Genomic DNA, 24,665 nt, shown 5'->3' on the forward strand with positions numbered 1-24,665 from the left:
AAATTTTTGTTAGGTTACATTCTTGTAATCCTCGTTAGTTGATGACTGATAATCTGATGCTACGTCTCTCGTAAACTCAACACCAAATAAAACTCTTACGAATACCATTTATTATACAAGCATCGATGTTAGATGTGCGCGATTTCGTATGGGCGGGTATCAACCTTTAATAATATATTTTTATAATATAAAATTTTATTTACCATCAAAGGTTGTAAGAGTGATCCCCAAAAAAGTTTTTTAAGTAAATCAATACAGCTTCGTATTCATTGATAACGTTTCACTGGTGTGGTTTCCAGCCTCATCAAATCATTATTCGATCAACATAAAAATAGTTATAATCATAAGAAATTGCATGATTATCAAGACAATATTTAAAGAATTAAAAAATTACGAAACAAAAACATTCGTTAAATAATACATGATATATGACTGTCTGTCACAGCAAGAACAAAATTCTACTGTCAATATTAACAACGTCATTAAACAATGCATAACGATTACAATATGTTACAATAATGAATAAAATTTACACTAGATTAATTTGGAATAAGTCAGTGACTGTATTCAAACAAATGTAGAGGAGATAAACTATAATTTCCCAAGTACAACATATTAATAAGTCCAAAAGATTACGTAAGACTAGAAATAATTTTGGCTTTGCTTTTCTAAATATATTTCCTTCACCGCTTTTCTTATTCGGTATCTTTCAATTACGATGAATACAAAAGTTGACATTATATAAAGAAACCCACTTCTTCCAAAAAAGATTGTGTCACGGCTGAAAGAATATCCAAGAAAAGGTACCTTCTAATAAGCCAAGCTTCACTCTTGGACAGCATCGAAACAAACTCAAACAAAAATAAACGAAAAAAAAAAAAAAAACGCAATAACAATCAAACGCTCGTTAATTCACATCCGCACATCTCGCAGCGCGTGGAGAGGGGGAGAGAGAAAAGTATGAGCCCAAGCTCCGCCCATAATATCCCCGCTCTATCGGATATCTGTGCGAGCGCGTGAGCGCGCGTGCGAGTGTCCGTGGCGCCAACCCTCCAAAGCAGCGAAAGTGCAGCGCGCGAGCAGCAGAATCGCTTCGTTCGGGGGATGCAGTCTGTCGCGTGGACCGATCGCCGGCCGATCTCCCTTCTGCACTCTGCGATGACAGCGCATTAGTTGCTCGCGCAAGACAACGGAGCCAACGAAAGCTGATCGGTGCGCATCGCGAACAGTCGACGTCGTCGTCGTCGTCGCCGTCGTCGAGGATGGTGGAGAGCGGTTACAGTGGCGACTCATCGAGATCGCCAATGACCGAGTCGTCGCCGTCGCCGCTACAGCACACCTACAATCCTACGGCGAACACGCGACTGCTGTACTCGCGCTCGCCCGATCGCCTTCACCACAACCAGCTGAGACTGTCGTCCAACAGCGGGAACAACGGCTCGTCGAGGGTGAGCGGCAGCGGCAGCAGCGCGTCCACTTCGGCGACCTCGCTGTTTACCATCGACAGTATTTTGGCGCCGCGGCCGATGGGAAATATCCCGGCCGCTGCCGCGGCGGCCGCCGCCGCCGCCGCTGCCAGTTTGGCCGCGCTTCAGGGCGCCGATAATCACGCCGGCGCCGGCAGCAATTCCGCATCCGTTGCTGCGGCGGCGGCCAGTGCTCAGGTCAACGTGAACGCGAGGAACGCTGCGGCGGCCGCCGCCGGTGTGCACCCGCTCCAGCAGCAGCTCCATCACTTGGCTTTCACGTCTGCGGATTTCCTCGGTGAGTCATCCTATCGCGCTCTACTCGCGACGATCGTGTCCGATAACTCGAGAACATTCGGCGCTCGGCACCGGCGCCACTCTGGCTCGCGGCTCTCGCCGTCGGCCGAGCGAAGATGCTCGCGGCGTAATCCTCGGCCACCCTTTTCCGTAAGCTCGACGCCGAACACTCGGCCGGAGCGAAGGAGGACGTCTGGGGCGGCCTATCGCGATTTCTTTTTACGCATCGCCACGCGCCAACGACAATTCCCGCGAGAATCTCTACACCTCGGGGAAAGGAGAAAGAAAAAAAAATCTCCTTAAAGCACTCTCTCTCCGTTAACAGCTCGCTGTCGACAAGACGCGTCGAAATTCCTTGATTCCGCAAGCGTAAGCCGCGAGAGCTAGCGAAGGCATTTTCGAAGTGGGTTGCCACGAGAAAAGAAGGCTTCCGCGGAAATCCCCGGGGATTCCGTCTTCTCTCGCGGCGGAGTGAATACCACTTTTTACGAAAAAAACAAAAACGAAGTTGTTCACCCGGGGGTCACGATGCTTTTATTATTCGTTGCGTTGTCAGCACGCACGCGTCCGCGACCTGGCATTACTCTCAATTGCGATCTCGTTCCCCGCAAGAGTGTCGAAGAGAGAGCTCGAGTAGCGAACGCAACATTACGATTTTAAGCAGCTTTGTACAAGCCTCATGATTCATTCTCTCTCTCTCTCGTGTCACGTCCCCGGGGATAGTCGTCGTAGTCGCGCGACTATGCGCGCTCGATATTTTTCTTTTGCTACTGTCCTCCCGACGACGGCGCACCCTCTCTCTTGGCTACTATTAGCGGCGCCTGGGAATTCTCTCGCTCGTCTCTTACTTCGTCCTTTCTCTCTCTCTCTCTTTTGTCTTTGTCCTCTTGTTAAATCGTTTCGCGGGGCTTAATGTACTTTGCATTTATTTTTCATTCGGGAGCTCGTTGGGAAAACGAGAGTGCGAGCGTTATTCGCCGTGCCGGAATATCTTGGATTTGGCGGTGCTCAGGACGAGGCTTAAAAATGCACGACTGCGTTGACTTGTGATTGCAGCCGCAGCGTATCCCGGCCTCTATCCCAACAGTTACGTGGCCGCAATGGCAGCGGCGGGCTTGCACAGCCAGCCGGGCTTCTATCACGGCGCGCACCCTTATCAATTGAGCCCGAACGGCGGGCCGGGCGTTGGGCCGATGGCAAAACGCAAACGACGCCACAGGACCATATTCACGGAGGAGCAGCTCGAGCAGTTAGAGGCGACTTTCGACAAGACCCACTATCCCGACGTGCTGCTGCGAGAGCAATTGGCGCTGCAAGTCGACTTGAAAGAGGAGAGGATAGAGGTAAGTCGATTCGTCCTAAGCAATCGCATCGCGACGATAAAAAGTCAAGGGAAAGGCCAAATATTTGAAGCCGACGACGTCTAGGCACACACGCGTGCATACTTAATTGTGCGTGACGATCGAGCGAAACCTAATACTCTTATAGAGCGAGGAAGCAATTTGCGTCGTCTGCGCCCGGGCGGCCTTCGCCTCCGTCGTTTGTTCTGTCATCCTCGTGAGAGCCGGCCGAAAGAACTCCGAGCGCGCCGCGCGTTTGCTCTTCGATTGCCTTTAAATATTTCTGGCTCGCGCTCCTCCAATTTTCCTATTGACGACTCTCCACCGCCCGACTTTGCCGAGGCGGCCTCTCGCCTGCCGATTAATTATCGACGAAGCCCGGCCATTGTTTTCGAGCTATTGTTTCCTACGTCGCGCCCCGGCGCTAGATTAAAAGCTTTCACCGGCGCAATGCGCAATTCGCTCGGGCAAAACCGATTACGTTTATTATTCAGTTGTAGATTACGCGTCGGCCTGCTCTCCCGCCGCCGTCGCGCGTCGCGGTAAACAACGGACAAAACCGATCCGCGACAATGTCGCCGCTTTGCCGCGGCGAAACTTCGATTCGACGCTTATTCCGTTTGCCGTCGGATCGTTCGCCGCGCATATTCACGAATTCCCGAGAAAAAGATACGCACAAAGGACAATCTCCCCACAAAAGAAATCCAATCACGCATAAGAAAAGAATAAAAAGAGAGAGAGAAAATAAAGAATCGAGGCGTCGACACCTCCGACAACACGAAGATAATCGTTCGCGCGGCAAAGGGAAAATCTTACGGGGGACCACCCGTGTGTATTTTACGTATACGCGTAAGCGACATAGGAGCGAGAAGGAAAAATCCCCCCTTTCCCAACGCACACATACGCACCTGCCCCGTAAAAGTGTTTGCTAAGAATTAGTAAGACGCTCGACTTGGAGAGCGAAGGGAGAAATAAAGATAAGACGACTCGAGGGTTGAGTTACTGCCTTTAGTCAGGTGGATTTTTTCTCTGTCTTGTGTTGGATTAAGATATAGTGTGGGAGTTGTTAAGATATTTCTTTTTTTGGGAAATTGTCGGGTGTTGAAGGTTGAGTCAACAGTGGTATATGTACATCCCGTGGTAATGTTCATAGCAAGCAGCAACAGCAACTCTTTCTTTTATTTCAACTTAATGCTTCATTTAACGTTCTGCCATCGATCTCTTGCGCGCTGCTGTGCCAGCATTGTCGTCGTTCGCTTTTTTTCTCTTAAATAATTTTATTATGCTTTTCACACCGCGAGCACACGGAATCGGAATATATAGAAATCACAAAACTGCGGCAACGTTCAAGGGTACGAAAAAAAAAATAAATAAATCAACACAGTATCCATGCCGAGCGATGCTGTTTACCCGAGTGAGAGAAGCCTTCGTAAATATCCAGTTAGAGCGAGAGGGAGAGCGCCCTGCTTGCAAGCATCTCCTTCTCTATGAATAAACATAATCGTGTATTTGCCTTGCCGAGATATACAAACTTGAGTGCGAAAGAGCCGGAAAATCGTGCGACCGAATGCCACAATCCGCTGCCGATTGGTTTTCTAGCTCTTTTTTTCTCCGTGTTTTATTTCTCTGCCTTAAATGCCGGTTCGAACGGGTCATCGCTAATCTTCAAAAAAAAAAAATAATTTTCTAAAGTATGTATTTCGATGAGCTTTATTACAATTTAAATATTCTACGCATCTCGATGCAGAATACCATGCACAATGCATTCAAATCCTAACTGGATAATTAATTCTACACCATTCAACTTTCTGATCCCTTTTTGCAATACAAAGAAAAGCCTCTCTCTCTCTCTCTCTCTCTCTCTTTGTCTGTCGCGCGCGAAGCCGAAACCCAAAGGAAGAACAAAAATCTCACGCTAGCAAAGAATCTTACGTAAAAAGCAAACACCAAGGAGGCTCCAAAAATAGAATAAAGAAGACGCGCGCAAATTCAAAACGCAATTGTAAACGGTGCTTCGCTCCTCACGCCTGTCCGAATCGATTTCAGGGCGGCGACGACGACCCCTCGGCGCATAGCATTAATCGTGCACACGCACGGCGTGTGATTCGATGAAAGCTCGCTGACGATGACACTCCGCGATACGCAGCAGATATTACGACTGCTTTGTGATTTTGATGAGTTACGCTGTGCCTCGTATTTTTTTTTTGTATACTGAAGGCTTGTGCAGCTTGTGTTTACATTTGCGCAAATATTGAGCGAATGTCCGAGGATCACGATCAATAAATTCTCGCGGGAGACGATTGTTCGTCTAATTCCATTATTCGTAACTATTTAATTACAGTTTCAACATTGCTTGTAAAATATCAGCTGCTACTGCGATCGAAAAATTACTCGCACCAAAAAAATTAGAATCTCTTAAATCTTATTTGTTTTATCAAGATTTTAATGCAAGATCTCGATAGCAGCTATGATGAAGTAAATAACGAACAAGCTTTTATCTCCTTAGCTGGTTGCGCGAAGCGAAATCTCATAAAAATCCCTCTAGCATTTATGCATGATTTTAATAACTGTCGATAAGAAAATTAGATTAAGCGCACTTGGATGTTTCTGAATCGCATGCACACTTTCTTTAAATGTCAACGAAACGTTGACAGCATACGTAGGAAAGTCTAATATACTCGTTCGAATTCAGAATTTCCCTTTCTTCGAACTTACCCGCTGAAGTATTATACGAAAATCCATGAAAAATGGTTAAAATCGTCGACTGAAATGAGAAATGCTCGGAGAAACAACGAGTAAGCGTGGAAGTTTTGTATAAAATTTGGTATTTATGTTATCTGCTGCAGGTGTGGTTCAAGAACAGACGAGCAAAATGGCGCAAGCAGAAGCGCGAAGAGCAGGAGAGGCTGCGCAAACTCCAAATGGAGCAGCGTACGCGTGCCAATAGCTCGGCGACCCCGGATCCCGTTAGTGTCAATTCGCTACGAGTGTCGGCGGGTCATTTGGTAACCAGCCGACAGCAGCACAATGAACAAGATACCGATAGCTCGGACCTCGAGGTGGCGTAGTCGTCTGCGAACAATGCTACTCCATTCATCCATTGTCCCTTCACCGCAGTGTCCCCGCGTTATTCGTTTCCTGTTTTCGGGGTTGTTGATTATACTAAATCATGAGAGATTTAAACTTCCGGTGATTTATATTATTATTCCTTTTTCTTTCGATCCGTACTACGCTATGGCACGTTACTACCCTGAAGTTAAAAAAAAAACATTCGGGCTCCCCAGCGACGTATATACATATAATACACAAGCTTTGTCTTTCGAGAGAGCAATCTTACTTTTTTTTAATGCCAAAACTATAGCTCTCTGAAAATAAGTGGCAAGCATCCAGACTGAATAAAAAGAATCTGCGTTCAGAGAGATGAAATTGATATAATTGTATATAATGAATTTTGGACTGCGAATCATAAGTTATATATCGATTTTTATCGCGATCTCTTGTTTCTAGTTAGAGAAAAATTATTATAGCAAAGTGTTTTTAGGAACCATTGACATCAAAGAGAAAAAATCTATTACACATTCGACAATCAGTCATTTCCACGACAAAGAAAAAAAAAAGAAAACGTTTTCCTACATGCATAGCGCACACGCGTTCTCAATTGCGCTCGAAACTTACGTTTTTTCCGTTTCGATTGCCAAATGAAAACGAAGAAAGAAAAAAATACACGTGCGATATGTGTGCTACCAAAAAAGAAAAAAAATAAAAAGAAAAATATAAGCGGATCCTTTTTTTGTATCACGTCGAGAATTGACTACAATGTGGCGAGTTTCCAATCGATTTTTAATCTATGTGCAATTCTCTCGATCGAATTTTTGAGTGTGTAAATATATAACACAAGTTTAGTAAGTTAGAGAGAGAGAGAGAGAGAGAGAGAGAGTGAGAGAATGAAACTATGTAAATAAATGCGATGTTTTGTAAATACGGTTGTGCGCTGAGTGTGTATAATAGCGAGCTATAAGTCATAGAACGAAGTATTAACAAATTACCAGTGACAGCGAATTTTTCACTATTGTTTTTTATCATTCCGTTCCCACCGATGGAAAGTCATTCAACAGACACGTACGTACTACAAAAGGAAAATAGGGAGCTTCTTTTTATATTCGATATGTTTTCAAAGAAATTTGTGCACGTAATAAAACTGAAATGAATCGTACATATTAACTATCTGCATTTTATTTATTTGGTTTGGTTTAAATAGTAACTAAATGTCTTTCGAATAAAAGTTTTGCATTGTGTCAATCAATACCAAACTTTACTTTCGTTCGAAACTTCTCATGCAAACACTCGCGGGTGAAAGGGAAGAAAAATTGGTTATAATAAGAAATAAAAATAACCTATTCTTGGCGAAGAAATTCCTTGAACCATAAAGACTTTTCAACTAACTGGCTTCGTTGAGCCTGTCGGAAAAAGGGTCAAATCAGCTTGAAAAGCGCCTTGTCATTTAACCCACACAGCAGCACAACTCGAGAAACTAGTCCATTCATCGTGGCGAGTGTCGTGTATAGTCAAGTCCCTCGCGGCGCTGGCGGTGGCGGCCGCGAAGTGGCTGAAGTTCGCCAAAAGGATTGGGGCGCCTAAGTCTGTAATAAAGGCCCGCAGGGAGTACATTGCTGCTGTGGCATAAAGTGGATTATGTTTGCCGCCAGAAGTCATTGTGATTCAATGAGGTGAGGCTTTCTCGGGCAAGTGGGGTAGCATCTATCTACTAATTTTCTCAGCCAAGAACAGATCGTGACGTAGATTGCGAAGACGGCTAATGATCGGGACAATGCTTCCGCGGACGCTCTTCTTCTTCCTTTTATCTTTCGTCTTTTCTCTTTCGTTCTTCTTTCAATTGGCTCCATTCTACGCGGCTGGTTGTTCTTCCAGATTGTAATCGGCTTATATTCTCGAATGGACTTGCACACTGCCGCGCGCGTGCTTCGTCTTTCGGAAGGAAGGTGCGACGGCTCGAGTGGCTTGTGCTGTGAATTGGATATTTTTTCTTTTTTTTTCTTTTGGTTTTCATAGTTAGGCTGCGGACTTGTTCACGTTTTGCAGCTGTTCTATATTGAAAATTAGATACTCACAAGTAGCGACGCTCCCACGACCTTCGGCGGCTTAATGTAGATTATTTTGAGAAATACAATATTACTCTGCGAAATTGATCGTGGCCCTTTTACGCTCACGGTTAGAGATGAGTGCGAATAATGACAAAAAAAATTTTTTATTGCCACGATCTTGAGTTTAATGATTTCATTGAGCCACTGAGCAAAGTGTCAAAATAACTATGAGCGTTTCATCGTTATGATCAAGTTAGAAAAATTCATCGCACGATGATTCACTCAAAATCACAATTCTATTACACGATACGCACTTCTTTGAGTATCTTCAGATCATTAATCGATAACTGGATATTGAAACAAACAGCTAATATTCGCACGTATGACAACAAATCTTCTGTTTTTTATTTCACTACTCTAACAACAGTACTTTGTATGTATCACATCGATACGTTCACATTTCCAATTTTTTTTTTTATTAATTATAATTTTACAAAATTGCATAAACTTTATCAAACTATTTCCGAGCACGTAGATTTGGAACTTCTTTCCACGCAAGCAGTCTGATCAAAAGTCTTCGTGCCACCCGCCAATTTAGTGCCCGTTTTCTTGCCTTTCTTATCGTTACCTGTCGGACAAATCGGCTTGAAAAGCTCAACTGGTTTTTCCTCGCACTTTTCCCACCTAATCCTGCCGCACTCATCAACGTCACTCAAATCCACAGTATCGACGATCTCCATTGGTCTCAAAGTGAATTTGCAACACTCGGGTGCGCCAATCACCAGCACTAAATTTTTCATGAAATCGACGAAACAAGTAGCTCGTATCAAGTACGCCATAGCCGCGCCTCTTTCGAAAATTGGTGGACCATAGGACGCAACGTCCAGCATGAAATAAACACCGTAGTGTTTGAAAACTGCCAATTGAGCACTTTCGCACGTGAGTACGCCAAAAGTATTGTTCTGGAAGAATCGCTGAAGAGTCTGCCAGAGGCACCGGTTGCTCTTAAAGTATAGTCGGCCGTGAATAGCCGATTTAGCTTCTAAGTCAAACGTCATGTTGCCGATTCGGAATTTATCAGTCGGTCGCTCGTCCCAGTCGTCTACCGGTAGATTGCCTTTGATAATCTTAACGCATACTTCTTTCAACTTTCCATACCGCTCGCTGTAAAACCTGCAATCAACGGTTTCATCGAACGCGCTTTCTCAATCATCTATCGCCAAAAACTCACTTGTCGCCGCAAATAACAATGTCATCCAGCGTCTCTGCGTCCCAGAACTCGGGTGCGTTAATCAAACACATGCCTGCGCAAACAGCGTAACAAGTAGCTGCTTGCTTGCCTCTATTCTCTTCGGGGAAAGTCTTTTGTAAGATATGCTTCGTGCCCCAAAGAATGTAAAGCCTCTTCGATGAGACTATCTCGTAATTATGCCATTTCGGTAGCTTATCGGCTCCCGGACCGCAGCGTGGCTTCGCTGGTGTTGGGTATCTCGCCCAGATGATCTCATCTTCTAGCCATTCAAACTTTTCCATCTGAAAATGACAATTTATCGTAAGCCCAAAAACGCGTATGTTTTTTTTGCAATGATAAAAAAAACTTACATCACTTATATCGTCCTTTGGCTCATCGCAAGGATTCACCTCTTCTAGTGGATCGAAGGTACACAATTCGCTCTGCTTCTTCTCAATGAGCTGTGGCTTTGGTTTCCGAGGTTCGCGCAACAATAACTTCACATTATGAATGTGACACGAATGATAGATCAACTGATAAATCTGTAAGGTGAATCTCTTTCTCTTGCCCATTGAGCTCGCGTACGACTTTGTCGTCACACTTTCCGAGTAATAATCGTCTGTATTTTGCACCTCGCATTCGTATGCGTAAGCTCGGAGCGTTAGAATAACTAGATGACGTTTGAGCGAGTCGCGCGAGCAGAATTTCACGAAACATGCGAAACCGTCGTCATTCCAGAAGCCAAATTCGTCGCAACGGTAGGGGTTGTAAAGATACCAGAAGCTACCGTCTTTCCAGAATGCCAGTGTGAATCTTGACGTTCTGTCATTGACGAATAATTTGATCTTCGTGAAGTAAAAGTTCACGAATGATTAACAAATCTTTACCTGAATATACAATTCGAGTATACGTCATCCAAATTATCAAACCACTTTTCAATCCTCCTAGTTTCCCTGTGCACGGTAGCACCATACTCGTCGCGCGTTTTTTCCGTGCTGAAATTACTTTTCGTCAACGTCATCTCTTTCCTCCGCAACTGTCGTTTTTTCTTCATCGTTTTCTCAAAGTAGTCGAAAGTTACGTCTTGCACAATGCGCACTTTTTTCAATTCGTGCACGAGTTGCAGCTCCACGCTATATTTGTAATTGTAAACTAGCACATCGTCGAATCGCTGAGTGTCTCTCAGAGTCAAATAGCCGACGTGCAGAAAAATCATCCAAGCCTGATTGTAGATGTAATCGACATTAGCACTCCACACGTATTTATACCTGAGCAACAGAAGAGAAAGTCAAAGCGTTGTCTCTAAAAAAGTAGAGTCGCATTTGTACCTAAGCTGAGTCTTCGCGAGTAAAGCGACAAGAGCTTGGAACACGCAAAATTTCCAAGTTTTCTCTCGAGCACGTCCCAACTCAGCCAGATGCATGCCCGTCGTTCCTCTCAAGCAGACGTTGGCGTAAGTCCTGTCGCCACATTTTTGCGAGGTTAATTGAAAAATCACGTAGTCGCCGTAGACGAGACCTGGCGTATCGCCAATGTCACGATCGACGAGCTGGGGATCGTCGTCTTTGCGATAGGTGAATGGAATACGAGCGAGGCCGAGCTCCTTTTGATGTGCCAGTTCTCGTTGCATTTCGTCCTCGCTTGATTCTGAAAAAACAAACCGAGCCGACGGATTATTCGTCGATCGAGTGGTTTTCGCGATGGATCTGTAACCTGGTGAATCGATTTCGTCGACTTCGCACGGCGACGCGCCCAACATCCTCATTTTCACTCTTCTAGCGAGGATCTTTCGTTCTTTAACTATATCCCGAGTTGTGCACGGGTAGAGTCGTGGCCAGTCGAATTCACTGCTTGCGACACTTGAAGAATCAATGCACTGTGAATTGAAATATCAAATTCAATCGCCTGACTAATAGAAATTGAATATTCAATCGGCTGCTTGTCTAACCGATCGTGGATCACGTAAGGAATCCCAAACACCAGCGGTAGTTGGTCCTAAAACATCGATAATTCGTCTTCCTTGGTTCAGAGCATTCAGCTCGTAACGAAACGATAACTTGGGGGGGCATGGCAAGCACGGAACGTCAAATTGCTTGCGCTTTCTATCGGGATACAAGCATTTGGCTTCTCTCTGTTCTGCGATACGCTTACTCGCGTCGGCTGTTAATCTGTTGAATTACAATGCATAAGCATCGAAATAGTACTTGCTTCGTTCATTGTAGATTACGTTTTCATGTATGACCGCCATAGAGAATCGTTTTTGCAATCCCATTGTGATTGATTCGCACATTTATTCCATTTTGGCCTGTACGGACGAGTTATTTTGGGCACCGCGCACGTTTCATTCTCACCGTCGATGTCGGTTACACCGATAAGTTTCTCCGATTTAACAGATTTCGTTGCTCTTAGGCAGTCTGGTTTGAGGCCTTTGATAGATTTTGTTTTCTCGCAACTGTTTTTCGATTTTTTGGATTTTAATGTTACTGATTTGGCCAACTTTACTGATCCGCTCATTTTGATGAATGTTTTGAATGGTCGAATTCGAAAAGTTTTAATTTTGAGTTATTTGCCAAACTGAAAATTTTGTTTGTTTACAATTTACTGAAAGGTTAACTGTCGATTTCGAGAAAGGAGGTTGAGGTTAGTTATCACGAGAAAGCAAAAAAGAAAAAAAAACGAAGGTAAGAACAACCGTAGCAATAGAAAACTCAAAATAAATAACTTTAGCCGTGCTCAGGGAAATCTAATTACGCGGCTAACAATAGAAAAACAAAAATCAGCTCAGTCTCTGGTGAAACCGTTCAAGTTTAAAACTCTCTGTACTAAAGCTGTGCAACATAAAAGGGCTCTTTCTCTCTCTCTCTCTCTCTCTCTCTCTCTCTCTCTCTCTCTCTCTCTCTCTCTCTCTCTCTCTCTCTCTCTCTCTCTCTCTCTCTCTCTCTCGATGTAGGGGTGGTGCTCCCTGCGCCGCGTGATTTTCTAATTATTTTCCACGCAGAAGCCGAGTACGTAGTGAAGCACCAAAGTGTTTATAAAATTACGTTGCAGAAACCTTAAGCTAGTCCGCGCGACGTTTTCTTTCAGCGTCATTATTGGATTTGGCGAGGGTCGCGATAAATTACGCAGTTCCCTTTTTACTATTTTTTGCACGTGCAGAGCACCGAAGACGTATAAAAATAAAAGTGAAGTTTGGAATCGCTTAGCGAGAAGAACAGGGAGCGAATGAAAGTGCCTTGGACAAAGATTTTAAAACTTTAATCAAATGCTTGCCCAGAGTGAGCGATTGAACGTGCGTTCGCTCATTTTTGCGCGTAACTCGTTCGGTTGCGAATGAAAGAACAAAAAAAGCCGATGCAAATTACATCAGCGTATAATGCGCAACAGAGTTTCTGGAAAAATGCGACGTAAGTCAGAGCTACACACTAATTAAAAGCCGTTCATTATTATTACTCCGCTTTTTTGTGCCAATTTGGTTGACTTGTATACGTCGCATTCTGGCGTTTTAATTAATTTTCGTTTGTTTGCATTTTGCATGTAATTTGCCAACTGGCCGCTCGCATTTGGATCTTCTTCTTCATTTTCATAATTTTAATTTGAGCATTGATCATCGTCGTTTATTCGAATGAAAGCGAAAAAGAATGAAATTTATAGTTTTGCGCGCGCAAAACTTTAAATTATTTCGCGGCGGTGGAAATTCGAAATCATAGCGCATATCTAATTAGTTTGATTTTGATCGGTTGTCCGATTGAAATATTATGGTTTCGGGTAGATCCGACAGCGCGCGATGAATAATCGCGAAGCGCCAGCTCTCGCGTATGCAATGTAAACATACCGCGTGTGTATCGTTGTATTACATGCTGTGCGCGCGCGGCAACGCAGAAAACCGACGTCGCCTCGGGCTGTAATACACGAGCTCTCACTCTGCTTCGCGCGCCCGCGCAGCCCGATTCAATTAATTTTCTTTTAATTACCGCTTTGCCTCGTCACGCGGCGAGCATTGTTATTGTTACTACGGAGATATGGCTGAGCAGGGAAAACGATGATTTCATGTGATGACCCGATATGTCACCTGCGCGCTCACCACGCTTTTTATTTACTTTTCATTTTAACTATATAACGATGTTTGCCAACGCCAGGTTAATGACTTGTTCATTGTTCAATGCTTTTAATTTTTTTTCTCAGTTGGTTGTACACCTTTTATCATTTTGCTTTAATATTAATATTACTAGACACGTCTTTTTCATTTTTTCATGTCAACTTACAGGCTGTTTATAAACCAACAGTTTAGTGAACTTAAATACTCCAATACACGATGAAATACATATACGATTACACAATTTAAAAATTTTACAGCTATTAACTTTTAATATTAAATAAATAATATTACTTCCTAAGATATTTATTGATGTGTAATCTTATTCATAACTTAATATTATATACAGCAAACTTTAGTTATCCTTTTACGGTTAAGAAGAAATGAATAAACCTACTTAAAATTGATTGTTTGCTAAGATTTTCGAGTTAAAAAATCCAAATTAATTTATCATTTTCGTACAAAATAATTATTTAAATAATTACTTGATATTTGGCTTAATGTTAATATATATATTTACGTCGTTAGTCAGTTACAGTTTGCAATTGGAAAGTTAGTTTATTTACAAAACATTTCTATTTCATATATTTGAACTTCACGATTTATCACACGTGACCACCTTTCAGCTAATTACATCACGAATAAAATGTGACACTTTCCAGTCCATCCTCTTTTTTTATATAGGAGGATTATTTGAAAGATCTTTTTTTCGTTACAGGGGGATTTATATAGGGGTTACTTTTAAAATTGCTATTGTTATTTATATAAATTAATGAACTTTAATCCGTGCCTCGATAATATACGCATTGATTGATAATCAAATTAACAACAAATTAATACATGTATGCCATATATATAGACATATTGCCAAATATATTTTGAATGATTTTTTATCACTCTGTTCAATATAAAAAATATGCTTGTTTAGATCTTTACATTTAAACCGACAAAGTTGCATATAGGCAGCGATCGTTGATAGGTGTAGCATGAAAATTAAGAAGAATCGAATATACAAATAAACGGATCAATATGGTACCCATGTAAACATTATAAATCGACTTCTGTTTATTGTTTTCGACATATCATCATTTATCTCTCGATCAATCTTTACCATATCATTGATCAACGCATACGAAATATTAGTTTAAAAAATAACGTTATAAATTTATTTTACTGCCTTTAATCTGATCGAAAAAAATTCTAAAGACTGGATTCTATTCGTTAATAATATCAGGCATGCGAGTGCATAATATTATTCAATTTAACTTTATCGTCTATTTTTTAAATCTATTCATTTTTCTTCAGTGCAGGTATAAAACGCTTAGACAATCGTGTACGATGACGAGAATTATAGATATGACCATTTGTATTAAATTATTTGAATATATTATTTTAATTTTGACCTTTGAAATAAATGGTATACCATTTAACAATTAACCTTATGATATTTCAGAAATCATATAGAAATGAGAATTCTATGTTCATTCAGTAATAAAAAATATTTTCATACTTTTTATACCATCCAATAAACATTTACTAGAAACAAAAATTTTTTAAGCCACAACTCAATCTAAACTATTAAAGACAGAAACTGACGAAATTAATAATTCATCCTTTCACGTTCTCAAAATAAATACTTTGTGATCGTGTGGCCGGCACTTGAAGCCTCTCGGTCTTTCCAACAGAGCAAACTTTTGCTCACTCAGGCTACGACGGCGTGGTAGATTTTTGCGTACTCGCGCAGTAGCAAGAACAACACTTGACTTGCGCGTTCGCGGCAGCCTTTTAATTATCCCGAACGTTAAATTCTTTATCTGAGCGTTGAAACAATGTGAGTGAGTTGGCGTGTGTTTTCAGACCAAACAGGCCCCATGTTGATACGCGGTAATAGAATAATCTGGCAGCTGATTCCGGGGATATAACCCGCGGCTATATAACGGAGACCCTCCTACTACCACTACCATAGCGACCCCATCGCTTTTCGATTTCTATTCTCCGGCTTCGATTTGCTTGCCGCAGCTCTCGTTCGTCGCTGCGGCTTTGTGCTTGTGCATTGCTAGGATTTGAGAGCGCACCGTGCGTTGATATGTTGCTTGGATATTGTTCCGACGCAAACGCATCAGTTTCGCGCTGCTTTTTGATTAGCACGTTGATTCGCCTGCAAAAAATTATTTCACTCGCTATGCTTATAAGACACGTGGCGGTTATAGACAATGCGAATCGCCAAATTTTTTAAAATGACGGCTTAGACGTTCAATTTTTGTATGCATTGAGAATCTAATCATATTGAATATGTACATTTTCAATCGTAATGTCTCTCTATGTTGATTATCGGTAAGTATGACGTGATGAAAAAAATTATTGCACTTGTAATTTCTTCCGGAGTTTCGAATGAAAACCTATGCAACTAGGAACATGCATCGAATAATCTTCAGATTAATTTAAGATATTTAAGTAATAAGAATATTTTTAATGTGCAACCGCGAATAACTGAACAACCATATTTTATGCAAAAAGCTCAACAAAATATCATAAATAAACTTGGATATATTCTGTGTTTATCAATACTCCGTCTTGCAATTAAATAGTGCAAACCCCATAATCCATTGTGGCCACCTACTTTTCAAAATCGTAAGTCTCTTGGAATATTTGACTTTATACTAAAACATAGCTTCTAGTTGCGTCAACGAAAACACCGAGTAATATTCTTCAAACTTAACGGGATTAATTTTTAATGATCAGTTTCCGTTGCTCTCATACGTTTTAACTTATAATGTACAAAAGATAAAACTGTATTCTCCTCTATTTTATTTTTTTTTCACTTTCTAGCAAATTTTTATACGATAATATTGATTTCAGTATCACAGGGTTTCAAACGATGAACAAATTATTAACAGCATATTTTAATTCTTGTAGATTATTATCCATGTTAATTATTCATAAATTGAATTTACTCTTGAAATATATAATAATATTTGTTATATATCTAAATATATAACAAAAATATTTCAAAATATACGAAAATTCACAATTTCGCGCTCTTTTATAGCATCAAACAATCACAACGCTGATTTTGGTGACTCATAATTTTTAAGAAATATATAACGAAGGAAAGAAGGATACGAAAAAGAGTTAGGATAGAACCGTCAGCTGCGCCAAACAATTTAATTTAAATTTATTTTTTAACAGATTAATTCATGATATCAATCTTTATGTAGGATCTCTCCATATCAACAGATATATTATTTTAATGTAACTGTTTTTCAACTGTTTTTTCAATTGTTCATCCGAAACTATTTCGAGAATTTATTCACATTTATAAATTAAATTCTAATTAAAAAAAAAATTAAATTAACGGTGCCGAATGCACTGAAATTAATTCACATAATTTCATATGGAATATCTATTTGCAATTCTATTCATTGTTGATGATATGGATTCGAAGCTAAACTTTACAGTTCAGATAATAAATTTGATTATCCGATGAATAAATGTAATTGGGAGTGCATTAAGATCACTTTGTCATATTTTTTAAGGTTAAGCCATTGAGAGAATGTAGGAGTTATTAATTTTTTAATGCCTACAATTTATTATTCTTATTTGTATTAATAAATGTAAAACACCTCGATCTATTGTTATTAACAATTTACTCATAACTGTAATCCAGATGACTACATTCAGTCAATCAAATAACGAATAAAATTACTTCACTCAGCATCACTTTTTCATATAGGAAAATAAAAATATATAGGATCAGATGCACTTTGCGCGTTCTTATCTTTTTTTTTTCATTTCTTATTGTTATATTAACCCATTAACGCTCACAGGACGGTTTTTCGAGACCTGAGTTTGAACTATTCTCATGTCATGAATTCTCGTGGAAAAAATTCAGGAACCATTGTTTCTTATGTTTTCGAGTGTCCTCTTTCCAATGATGCTGGTTAAAATTGTCGCTGAAAAACTTTTACGGTCCAAAAATCAAAAATAAATAAAAAAAACATGATTTTCTGATTTAATTTTTTTTTTAAATCGACTTTTCGTTCCCTAAGCATTTTTTTTAATGCCTAAAACCCTTATAGATCGCGGCCTCGAGGTTTTAACTACAAGTTACTATGGTTCTCCGGATATGAAAATTTTTCGTATAAACAAAATGGCGGCCGAAGTGAAAATATTTATCTAAAACTTTACAAATTTTTTTCTCGAATACTATAGATTTTCATGAAAATTTTTAAAGAACAAAAATGTCTTAGAATTAGTTATAAAATACTCTCAAATTTTTTCAGAATCATCCGAGAAAATTTTGGGATTTCGGAAAAGTCTCTGAATTGAAAATTTAAAAATTATGTCGGAAAATTTTGAAATAATTTGAGAGCGTTCTTTGTTTGTTTTTAAGACATTTCTATTCTCAGAAAAACTTTCGTAAAGTGCATGGTTTTTGGTAAACAAAATATTTGTTTAGCAAACTTTAACATTTTTTTTCTCGAAAAGTATACTCTTTAGGAACATTTTTCTGAGAATAGAAATGTCTTAAAAACAAACAAAGAACGCTCTCAAATTATTTCAAAATTTTCCGACATAATTTTTAAATTTTCAATTCAGAGACTTTTCCGAAATCCCAAAATTTTCTCGGATGATTCTGAAAAAATTTGAGAGTATTTTATAACTAATGCTAAGACATTTTTGTTCTTTAAAAATTTTCATGAAAATCTATAGTATTCGAGAAAAAAATTTGTAAAGTTTTAGATAAATATTTTCACTTCGGCCGCCATTTTGTTTATACGAAAAATTTTCATATCCGGAGAACCATAGTAACTTGTAGTTAAAACCTCGGGCCGCGATCTATAAGGGTTTTAGGCATTAAAAAAAATGCTTAGGGAACGAAAAGTCGATTTAAAAAAAAAATTAAATCAGAAAATCATGTTTTTTTTATTTATTTTTGATTTTTGGACCGTAAAAGTTTTTCAGCGACAATTTTAACCAGCATCATTGGAAAGAGGACACTCGAAAACATAAGAAACAATGGTTCCTGAATTTTTTCCACGAGAATTCATGACATGAGAATAGTTCAAACTCAGGTCTCGAAAAACCGTCCTGTGAGCGTTAATGGGTTAATTAATGTATTTAACATAAATTATTTTTGTGGAAGGTGGACTTTTCAATATTTTTACAAATCACGTATCACAGCGGAAAAATGTGTATTAGTGATGAGACACGTTGTCAAATTTATGATATATCATATCGAAAACTGGAATAAGTAATAATGGCTAATTATTAAACTTTTATTAACTTTTTGAATAAAGATTGCTACATTACAATCTTTATTCCAATCTTTTACGTTTAAAAACCAGATTATCAATTATTAATAGAAAATATTTATCAAAATTTTAACCTTTTATTTTTACAAAATGATTTATTTGCTGCTAGTTTCATAAAATGAGTGTAAAAACACTAAACGCTGTAATCTACTTTTTTTACTTTGATTATCTTCAAAATTATCCGTATCAATTATGATAAATTGAATTTTTATTGTTAAATTGCCAAGTCGAAACCACATCTACATGTTTATTTGCCGCCGGACAATAGCGTATCACGTGTCAATATGTCAGCCAATTAGATCACGAATAAAAGGCTTCAACACGGCATCCATCACATTTTTATATGAGGAGGATTCCTGCGCGTGTAGTTCTTACGACATATCACGTCCTTTTCCACGGCCATGATGTATGGCGTTATTGAAATGTCATAAACATATAGATACACATACGTTACAGAGTGCATTACGTAATAACACACGAGCACAAACCGATTACGCAATATCAGTCGAATGGAACCACTGTTCGCTCGCTCTCTCGTAGAGAAATTGAAAGATGACACTAAATGTTCTAAGGATTCCGAGCATACGGAACGCGTATGTAATATTGCAACGCATTTTGCAGGACAGAAATATGCATTCTCAGAAAGGGAAGAGAATCACGTCGATCCCATGCGGATTCCCAACAAATTGATTGAAAAGAAGGATACCACCCTCGCTCGCACGTACGTTACTTTCACCATTCGACCATTCCATACTTCGCAAATGTACCGACAATGCGTTCCTACGCGGTACAATTTCATTCTTTTTCAGTATTACCGTGGCATCCTTCTCCAAGCGAAGCGAAATAGGAGAAAAACAACAAACACATCGGATTTTGCTATCACCGACGGGGCGCTAATAGCGATATATTTTCATAAAACGTAAATATTAAAATGCGCAAACCCTCCGGGATTAATGCTGGAGCTTCCAAGTTTCGTTTCAATTTCAAAAGTATCAAATATTTTTATGCCCGCGCGCGCGCGAGTCTACGGAAACAATTGAAAAAGTGTAATTTTCGCGCTAGGCGCGCTTTATACTTGTATATAACATTCCAGAAAAATGCGCATTCGCGCACACGCTTCGAAAAAAGCCAAAAAAACCGGGGCGGGGGGGGGGGTTGCAGCTCTTGCGCGAAATTGCAGACGCGCGCGCGAGGGAAAGAGAGACTCTAGGCGCTTTTTTTTTCTCTCCTCTCTTGAATTTGAATTGAATTTTCTTTGTCTATGCTTTGGCGCCTTCCGGCGAAGCATAGGTCGAAATCATTTGCGCGTGAAATGAACAAAAACGCGCGCACGCCTGGAAAAGAGAGTGAGTGAGTGGGATTCAAAGGGTTTTTATTTTCCAGTGGAGCTACAAACGCTTTTCATACATCGCTCTCTTTTCCACTCCCCCCTCTCCCTCCGTCAGACACGCGCGCACACACCCCCTTTTTTCGCAACGCGCGTCTCCGCTTATACACTTGTAGGTGCGCGCGCGTACACGCCTACCTTTGTTCTACCTCTGTCTCTCTCTTTCACTTCCGATGCTACTGCACGTGGAACGAGATATAGAAAAAATCGCAGGGAGGCTCGAATATTTGCTTGGCGAAATACTATAGTGCATGTAACGCGCATAACGGCGCTACGGCTGTGCCGAGCGCGTTTTACGAGGTTTGCATTACGATGTGCCAATAGAATTTTCAAGATTTTTTTTCGCGCAAATTATGATTGTTTTTCGATGTACGGTATACGAAAAGAACATAAGAGAAGCAATCCGTTTTTTATCATCGTTTATAAATGATACGTCAAGTGCTCGATCGATGACTCTCAGTCATTCTGCAACTTCCGCCAGCGAGACTAAAGAAAGTTTGAACGGGCCCAGTCTGAAATCTCAGTCAAGTTGAAACGGATGTAATAAGCCTCAAATGTTTCTTTTTCCGGAATAGCTTCAAAAGGGAAATGGTTGCTCGAAACTGCTACCCGTTCAACAATCAACCCATCATCCGTTGCCCGATACTTATTCGAAATCCACGTCCGGCGTCGAAGACGATATTTGTTATGCTAAGTGAAAGCGCAAAGGGCCCTTCGGCTATCCCGTCACAACGCTACGGGGCGAGTTTGAACAATATTTTACGCTTTAATCCCGGATACGCCTCCCCGCGGAGAGAGCGAAGAAAGAAAGGGTTGCCACGCGCCTCTTGACGGCATATTGCGCCTTCAACTCGGACTTTTACGCGGATTTGAAGCTTCGGAAGGTGCAGCTAACACTTATTGGCTTGTCAACTGTTCCCCCGCCGTGCGCTTAGCGGCAGGAAATTACCGCTTCGGACTTTCGGCCGAGAGATGCTTCTCGTTCGCCGAGCCACGTCCGATAACGAACGATCGCAAATTAATAAAAAGAAAATAAAAAATCCGCGCGATTAATAACTGAGCGTATTATCAAAAAGAGCATTCGCCGTCGGCGAATTGATTAGCACCGCCGACGAGAGCTGGCGAGACTGCAGAGGAGTTTTTTAACTCGACAGGTCGCGCTCCGTTCATCTGCTCCTCCAACTTAATCGAGCAGCTAATTATTACCGATCGATATCTTCTCTCTGCTCAGACTTTGCTTTTCTTTCTTCCCTCGTTACGGGAGCGGCTCTCCTGTCTTGCTCGGGATGTTTCTTAAGAGTTACATTACTGCCGAATACTTGATGCGTACATTTTCAGCGTAATTAATTGACAAGCGAGAGATACTTGGGAGAACGCGGCTGCTATTTTCTGCTATTTTTGTATCCGAGATAAAATGGCTTTGCGCGTGTTGCACCGGGCCCCGTCGCTTTCGAAACTTTTGCCGATATTGGCTTATCGCGTGCACAACCTCGATTAATTGTGAATATGTGTACCGAGCGGTCGCCGTCCGCGCCACTTTCCTTCGCCACATCCCAGCGGAATCTCGCACGAGTTGCACGCAGCAGTTTTCGGCGCGCTTCACTTCAACATGGAGACCACGGGTAAAGTTGCAATTGTCACTGGCGGCCTTGGTGGTATTGGTTTTTCTACCGTACAGCATCTGTTGAGAAATGGAGCCGAGGTACGTTTCCATCGAACAAACGTGCGCCAGCCCTATCACATTTCCCTAGAAGTTGTACGATTTTTAGTTCGTTGCCATGCTCGATATATTTGAAATTGGGAATCAACGGGTCGTTGAAGGCTTAAAGAAATTGGAGACTGAATTCAAGAAGGACAAATTCGAGTACTACAATTGCAATGTAACGAATACCAAAGAATTTCAAGGTAAATGGTGCGATTGAACCAATTATAAAGTAATAGTACATTACGATACAAGTGCGGGAAAGTAGATTCTTGTCTCGTGTGGCTTTTACGCCCGAGCGAAGCGAGGGTGGAAGGGTACACGAGACGAGAAACTCTTTCCCGAACATGTGCCGTACCGTATTTTTTGATACGACGTGTGGAAAGTGCGATTTTCAACGCACGTTTTCTGCCGAGCGTGCGAGAAAGACGCACTTTGCGCACGGAGTGTCGAAAATGCATTTTAACGCTGTGTTGGATGTTCAAGCCGTTTACGACAAGGTATTGAAGCAGAAAAATACGTCGACATTCTCGTGAACAATGCAGCTGTTGTCAACGACAAAGACATTGATTTGTCGATCGACGTGAACTTTGTAAGTATTTCATTTCCTCGAGAATACTGTTCCACTACGTCAACGACTACCACCGCTATGGATTACAGAGAGCAGTAGTTCACGGCACGATGATGGCTGTCGAACGTATGCGCAAAAGTAAAGGCCACAAAGGTGGTGTAATCGTGAACATAGCCTCTTTCTTGGGATTAGTCGATAAACCATTGGCCCCGGTTTATAACGCCACCAAGCATGCCGTTGTTTCGTTCGTCAGATCAATGAAGGTACAATTTTCGAGAACGTCAAATCAAATGACAACGGCAAAACCAATTATAAATACATATTTTCAGGAACACAATGAAACTCTCGGCGTGCGAATCGTATGTATCTGCCCGGGTATGACCAAGACAGGTTTGATCGGGTATGATATATTTCGGAGAGACATGTTTGACTTCGTTTACTCGGACACGATCCAGGAAGCATTGGACGTCTACTTGCAGTCGTATGTATTTCTGTTCGGATTTGAGTGTTTTATTCTTTTTTTTTTTAATAACTCTTAAGTTGAATTTCAATTGCTTGCAGGCCAGACAATGTGGCAAAGGCGATCGTGGAAATCATAAAGAAAGGTAAAGAAGGGGATGTCTGGCTGGCGCAAAACGATCAGCCTGCTTATCCAGTGGCGATGGAGACGGATCTGGAAAAGATGCGGATCTCTTCGTAATTGATTTTGTAATGTCGCTGAAATAAAAATCAATTTTTCTTCTTGTTCGATTTCTCACGCATAAATTGTTTCTTGACTTCAAAGACCTTCGTAGAAAATTCGCCTGATTCTTGATATCAAATACTCGTTATCGTGTTTTTTTTTTTTCGCGCTTCACTGATTTGCGTAAGAGAAAGCACAACAATAACAACAACTGTTGTGCTCAAGTATCGAGTCAAAGTGAATTAATATTTCTGAGGACCTATCGATTCATTTTATTTATCGGAATTTTTATTTAACGCAAGTTTTCCTGTCAGTTTGTCGGTATTATAGATTAATAGCTATGCTCGATAGTCACGTTGTCTTGAAACATTTGAATAAATTTAAACGAGAATTGACGAAAAATAAATACAAGTGGAAACCCTTACAGAATTTAAAAATATGTATGAAGGCTGCTATACGAATATCCTCTGTAAATTCTCTTTATAAAAAGAGAATCTAACAAAGTAAAGCCTGTTTATTCATGATCTGATTGGCCCAAATATAGTCACGTGATCATTGTTACGTAATAGTATATATGTTTTATGTACGCTCATGAAAAATGACTGTAGATTTTTGTAGATGATTAAACTTTCGAAAAGCGTATCAATATAGTTGACATGAAAATAATAATATCAATAATATGAACCGATTGATTTATTCAGACTAACTTGAAAATAAAAACCGACTGACACCTCGATAGAGAAATTCATTAAATATTATTCTATGCGAAATTTTAGCTTCGAATTAACAAAGTAGGTAGTAAAAGATATAAATTGATAGAGTATTATGATAAAGTATTGTACAGTGATTACGACTTTGTCCAGCTACTAAAATATTGGAAAATTAAAAAAAATGCTCTAATTACAACTGTGAACGTCTTACCAAAGTTTTTATATCGTGAAAAATATGATTATAGAAAATTATGATAAATTTCGAATTTATATTATATTATTTATCGTGTCTTTAAAACTTTTTCATGTTTGTCCACCACAGAACTGCGGATGATACAAACTTAAAACTGCATTGGTAACGGTTTTAAATCACGATTGAGTATTAACATGTATGTATTTACCAACAAAGAATATCGTTAGCTATATATCTCATATCAAATCACAAGAATATTTAATGCCTATTGAATTTTTGAATTCTCAATTTCATCAATAAAAGTATTGATCTATGTTTTAGTGCATTAAAATGAATGCGAAAAAAGGCAGAAAAAATAAGCGCGTAAGACGCACCAGACATAACCAGTAATTAAAAAGACAAATAACGTTGATATTCCAATTAACAACGCTGCCATGATTAATAATAAGGATATCGACTCTACAATAGTCCTAAATTTTGTAAATATTTATTATTTCTTTGTCAATTGACCATCATAAAGCATGCTTCCTAAAATTTCAGTTAACCATAGTCGGCAATACAATATCAACCATACAA

The 24,665-nt window shown here is 40.2% G+C and overlaps 2 protein-coding genes and 1 pseudogene across 2 annotated transcripts; 2 read left to right on the plus strand and 1 right to left on the minus strand.

Annotated features, from left to right (window-relative positions):
• Positions 1-1,107: 1,107 nt before the first annotated feature.
• On the plus strand, positions 1,108-7,262 carry LOC131674202 (homeobox protein goosecoid-like). The gene is made up of 3 exons (XM_058952717.1): positions 1,108-1,764; positions 2,820-3,106; positions 5,950-7,262. Exons 1-3 carry the CDS (start codon positions 1,263-1,265, stop codon positions 6,169-6,171), a joined length of 1,011 nt encoding a protein of 336 aa, XP_058808700.1. The 5' UTR covers positions 1,108-1,262; the 3' UTR covers positions 6,172-7,262.
• A 1,455-nt stretch (positions 7,263-8,717) lies between these two features.
• LOC131674205 (uncharacterized) lies at positions 8,718-11,950 on the minus strand. The gene is made up of 8 exons (XM_058952721.1): positions 11,664-11,950; positions 11,385-11,604; positions 11,150-11,312; positions 10,765-11,083; positions 10,324-10,704; positions 9,772-10,258; positions 9,437-9,738; positions 8,718-9,378 (listed from the first exon to the last, which is right to left on the minus strand). The coding sequence occupies exons 1-8, from the start codon at positions 11,948-11,950 to the stop codon at positions 8,718-8,720; spliced, it is 2,820 nt and encodes a 939-aa protein (XP_058808704.1).
• A 9,890-nt stretch (positions 11,951-21,840) lies between these two features.
• On the plus strand, positions 21,841-23,204 carry LOC131674206 (15-hydroxyprostaglandin dehydrogenase [NAD(+)]-like; annotated as a pseudogene).
• The last annotated feature ends 1,461 nt before the right edge of the window (positions 23,205-24,665 follow it).

Source organism: Phymastichus coffea, unplaced genomic scaffold (genome assembly GCF_024137745.1).
Source record: "Phymastichus coffea isolate CEN01 unplaced genomic scaffold, Cenicafe_Pcof_1.1 PCOF00219, whole genome shotgun sequence".
NCBI lineage: Eukaryota > Metazoa > Arthropoda > Insecta > Hymenoptera > Eulophidae > Phymastichus > Phymastichus coffea.

Coding starts and splice junctions, on each gene's coding strand:
- LOC131674205 (XM_058952721.1), bottom strand. CDS start 11,950: ATGAGCGGATCAGTAAAGTTGGCCAAATCAGTAACATTAAAATCCAAA. Junction 11,605..11,663: donor TGGCGGTCATACATGAAAAC/GTAATCTACAAT, acceptor GTAATTCAACAG/ATTAACAGCCGACGCGAGTA. Junction 11,084..11,149: donor CGACGAAATCGATTCACCAG/GTTACAGATCCA, acceptor TTGTTTTTTCAG/AATCAAGCGAGGACGAAATG.
- LOC131674202 (XM_058952717.1), top strand. CDS start 1,263: ATGGTGGAGAGCGGTTACAGTGGCGACTCATCGAGATCGCCAATGACC. Junction 1,765..2,819: donor CACGTCTGCGGATTTCCTCG/GTGAGTCATCCT, acceptor TTGTGATTGCAG/CCGCAGCGTATCCCGGCCTC. Junction 3,107..5,949: donor TGAAAGAGGAGAGGATAGAG/GTAAGTCGATTC, acceptor TATCTGCTGCAG/GTGTGGTTCAAGAACAGACG.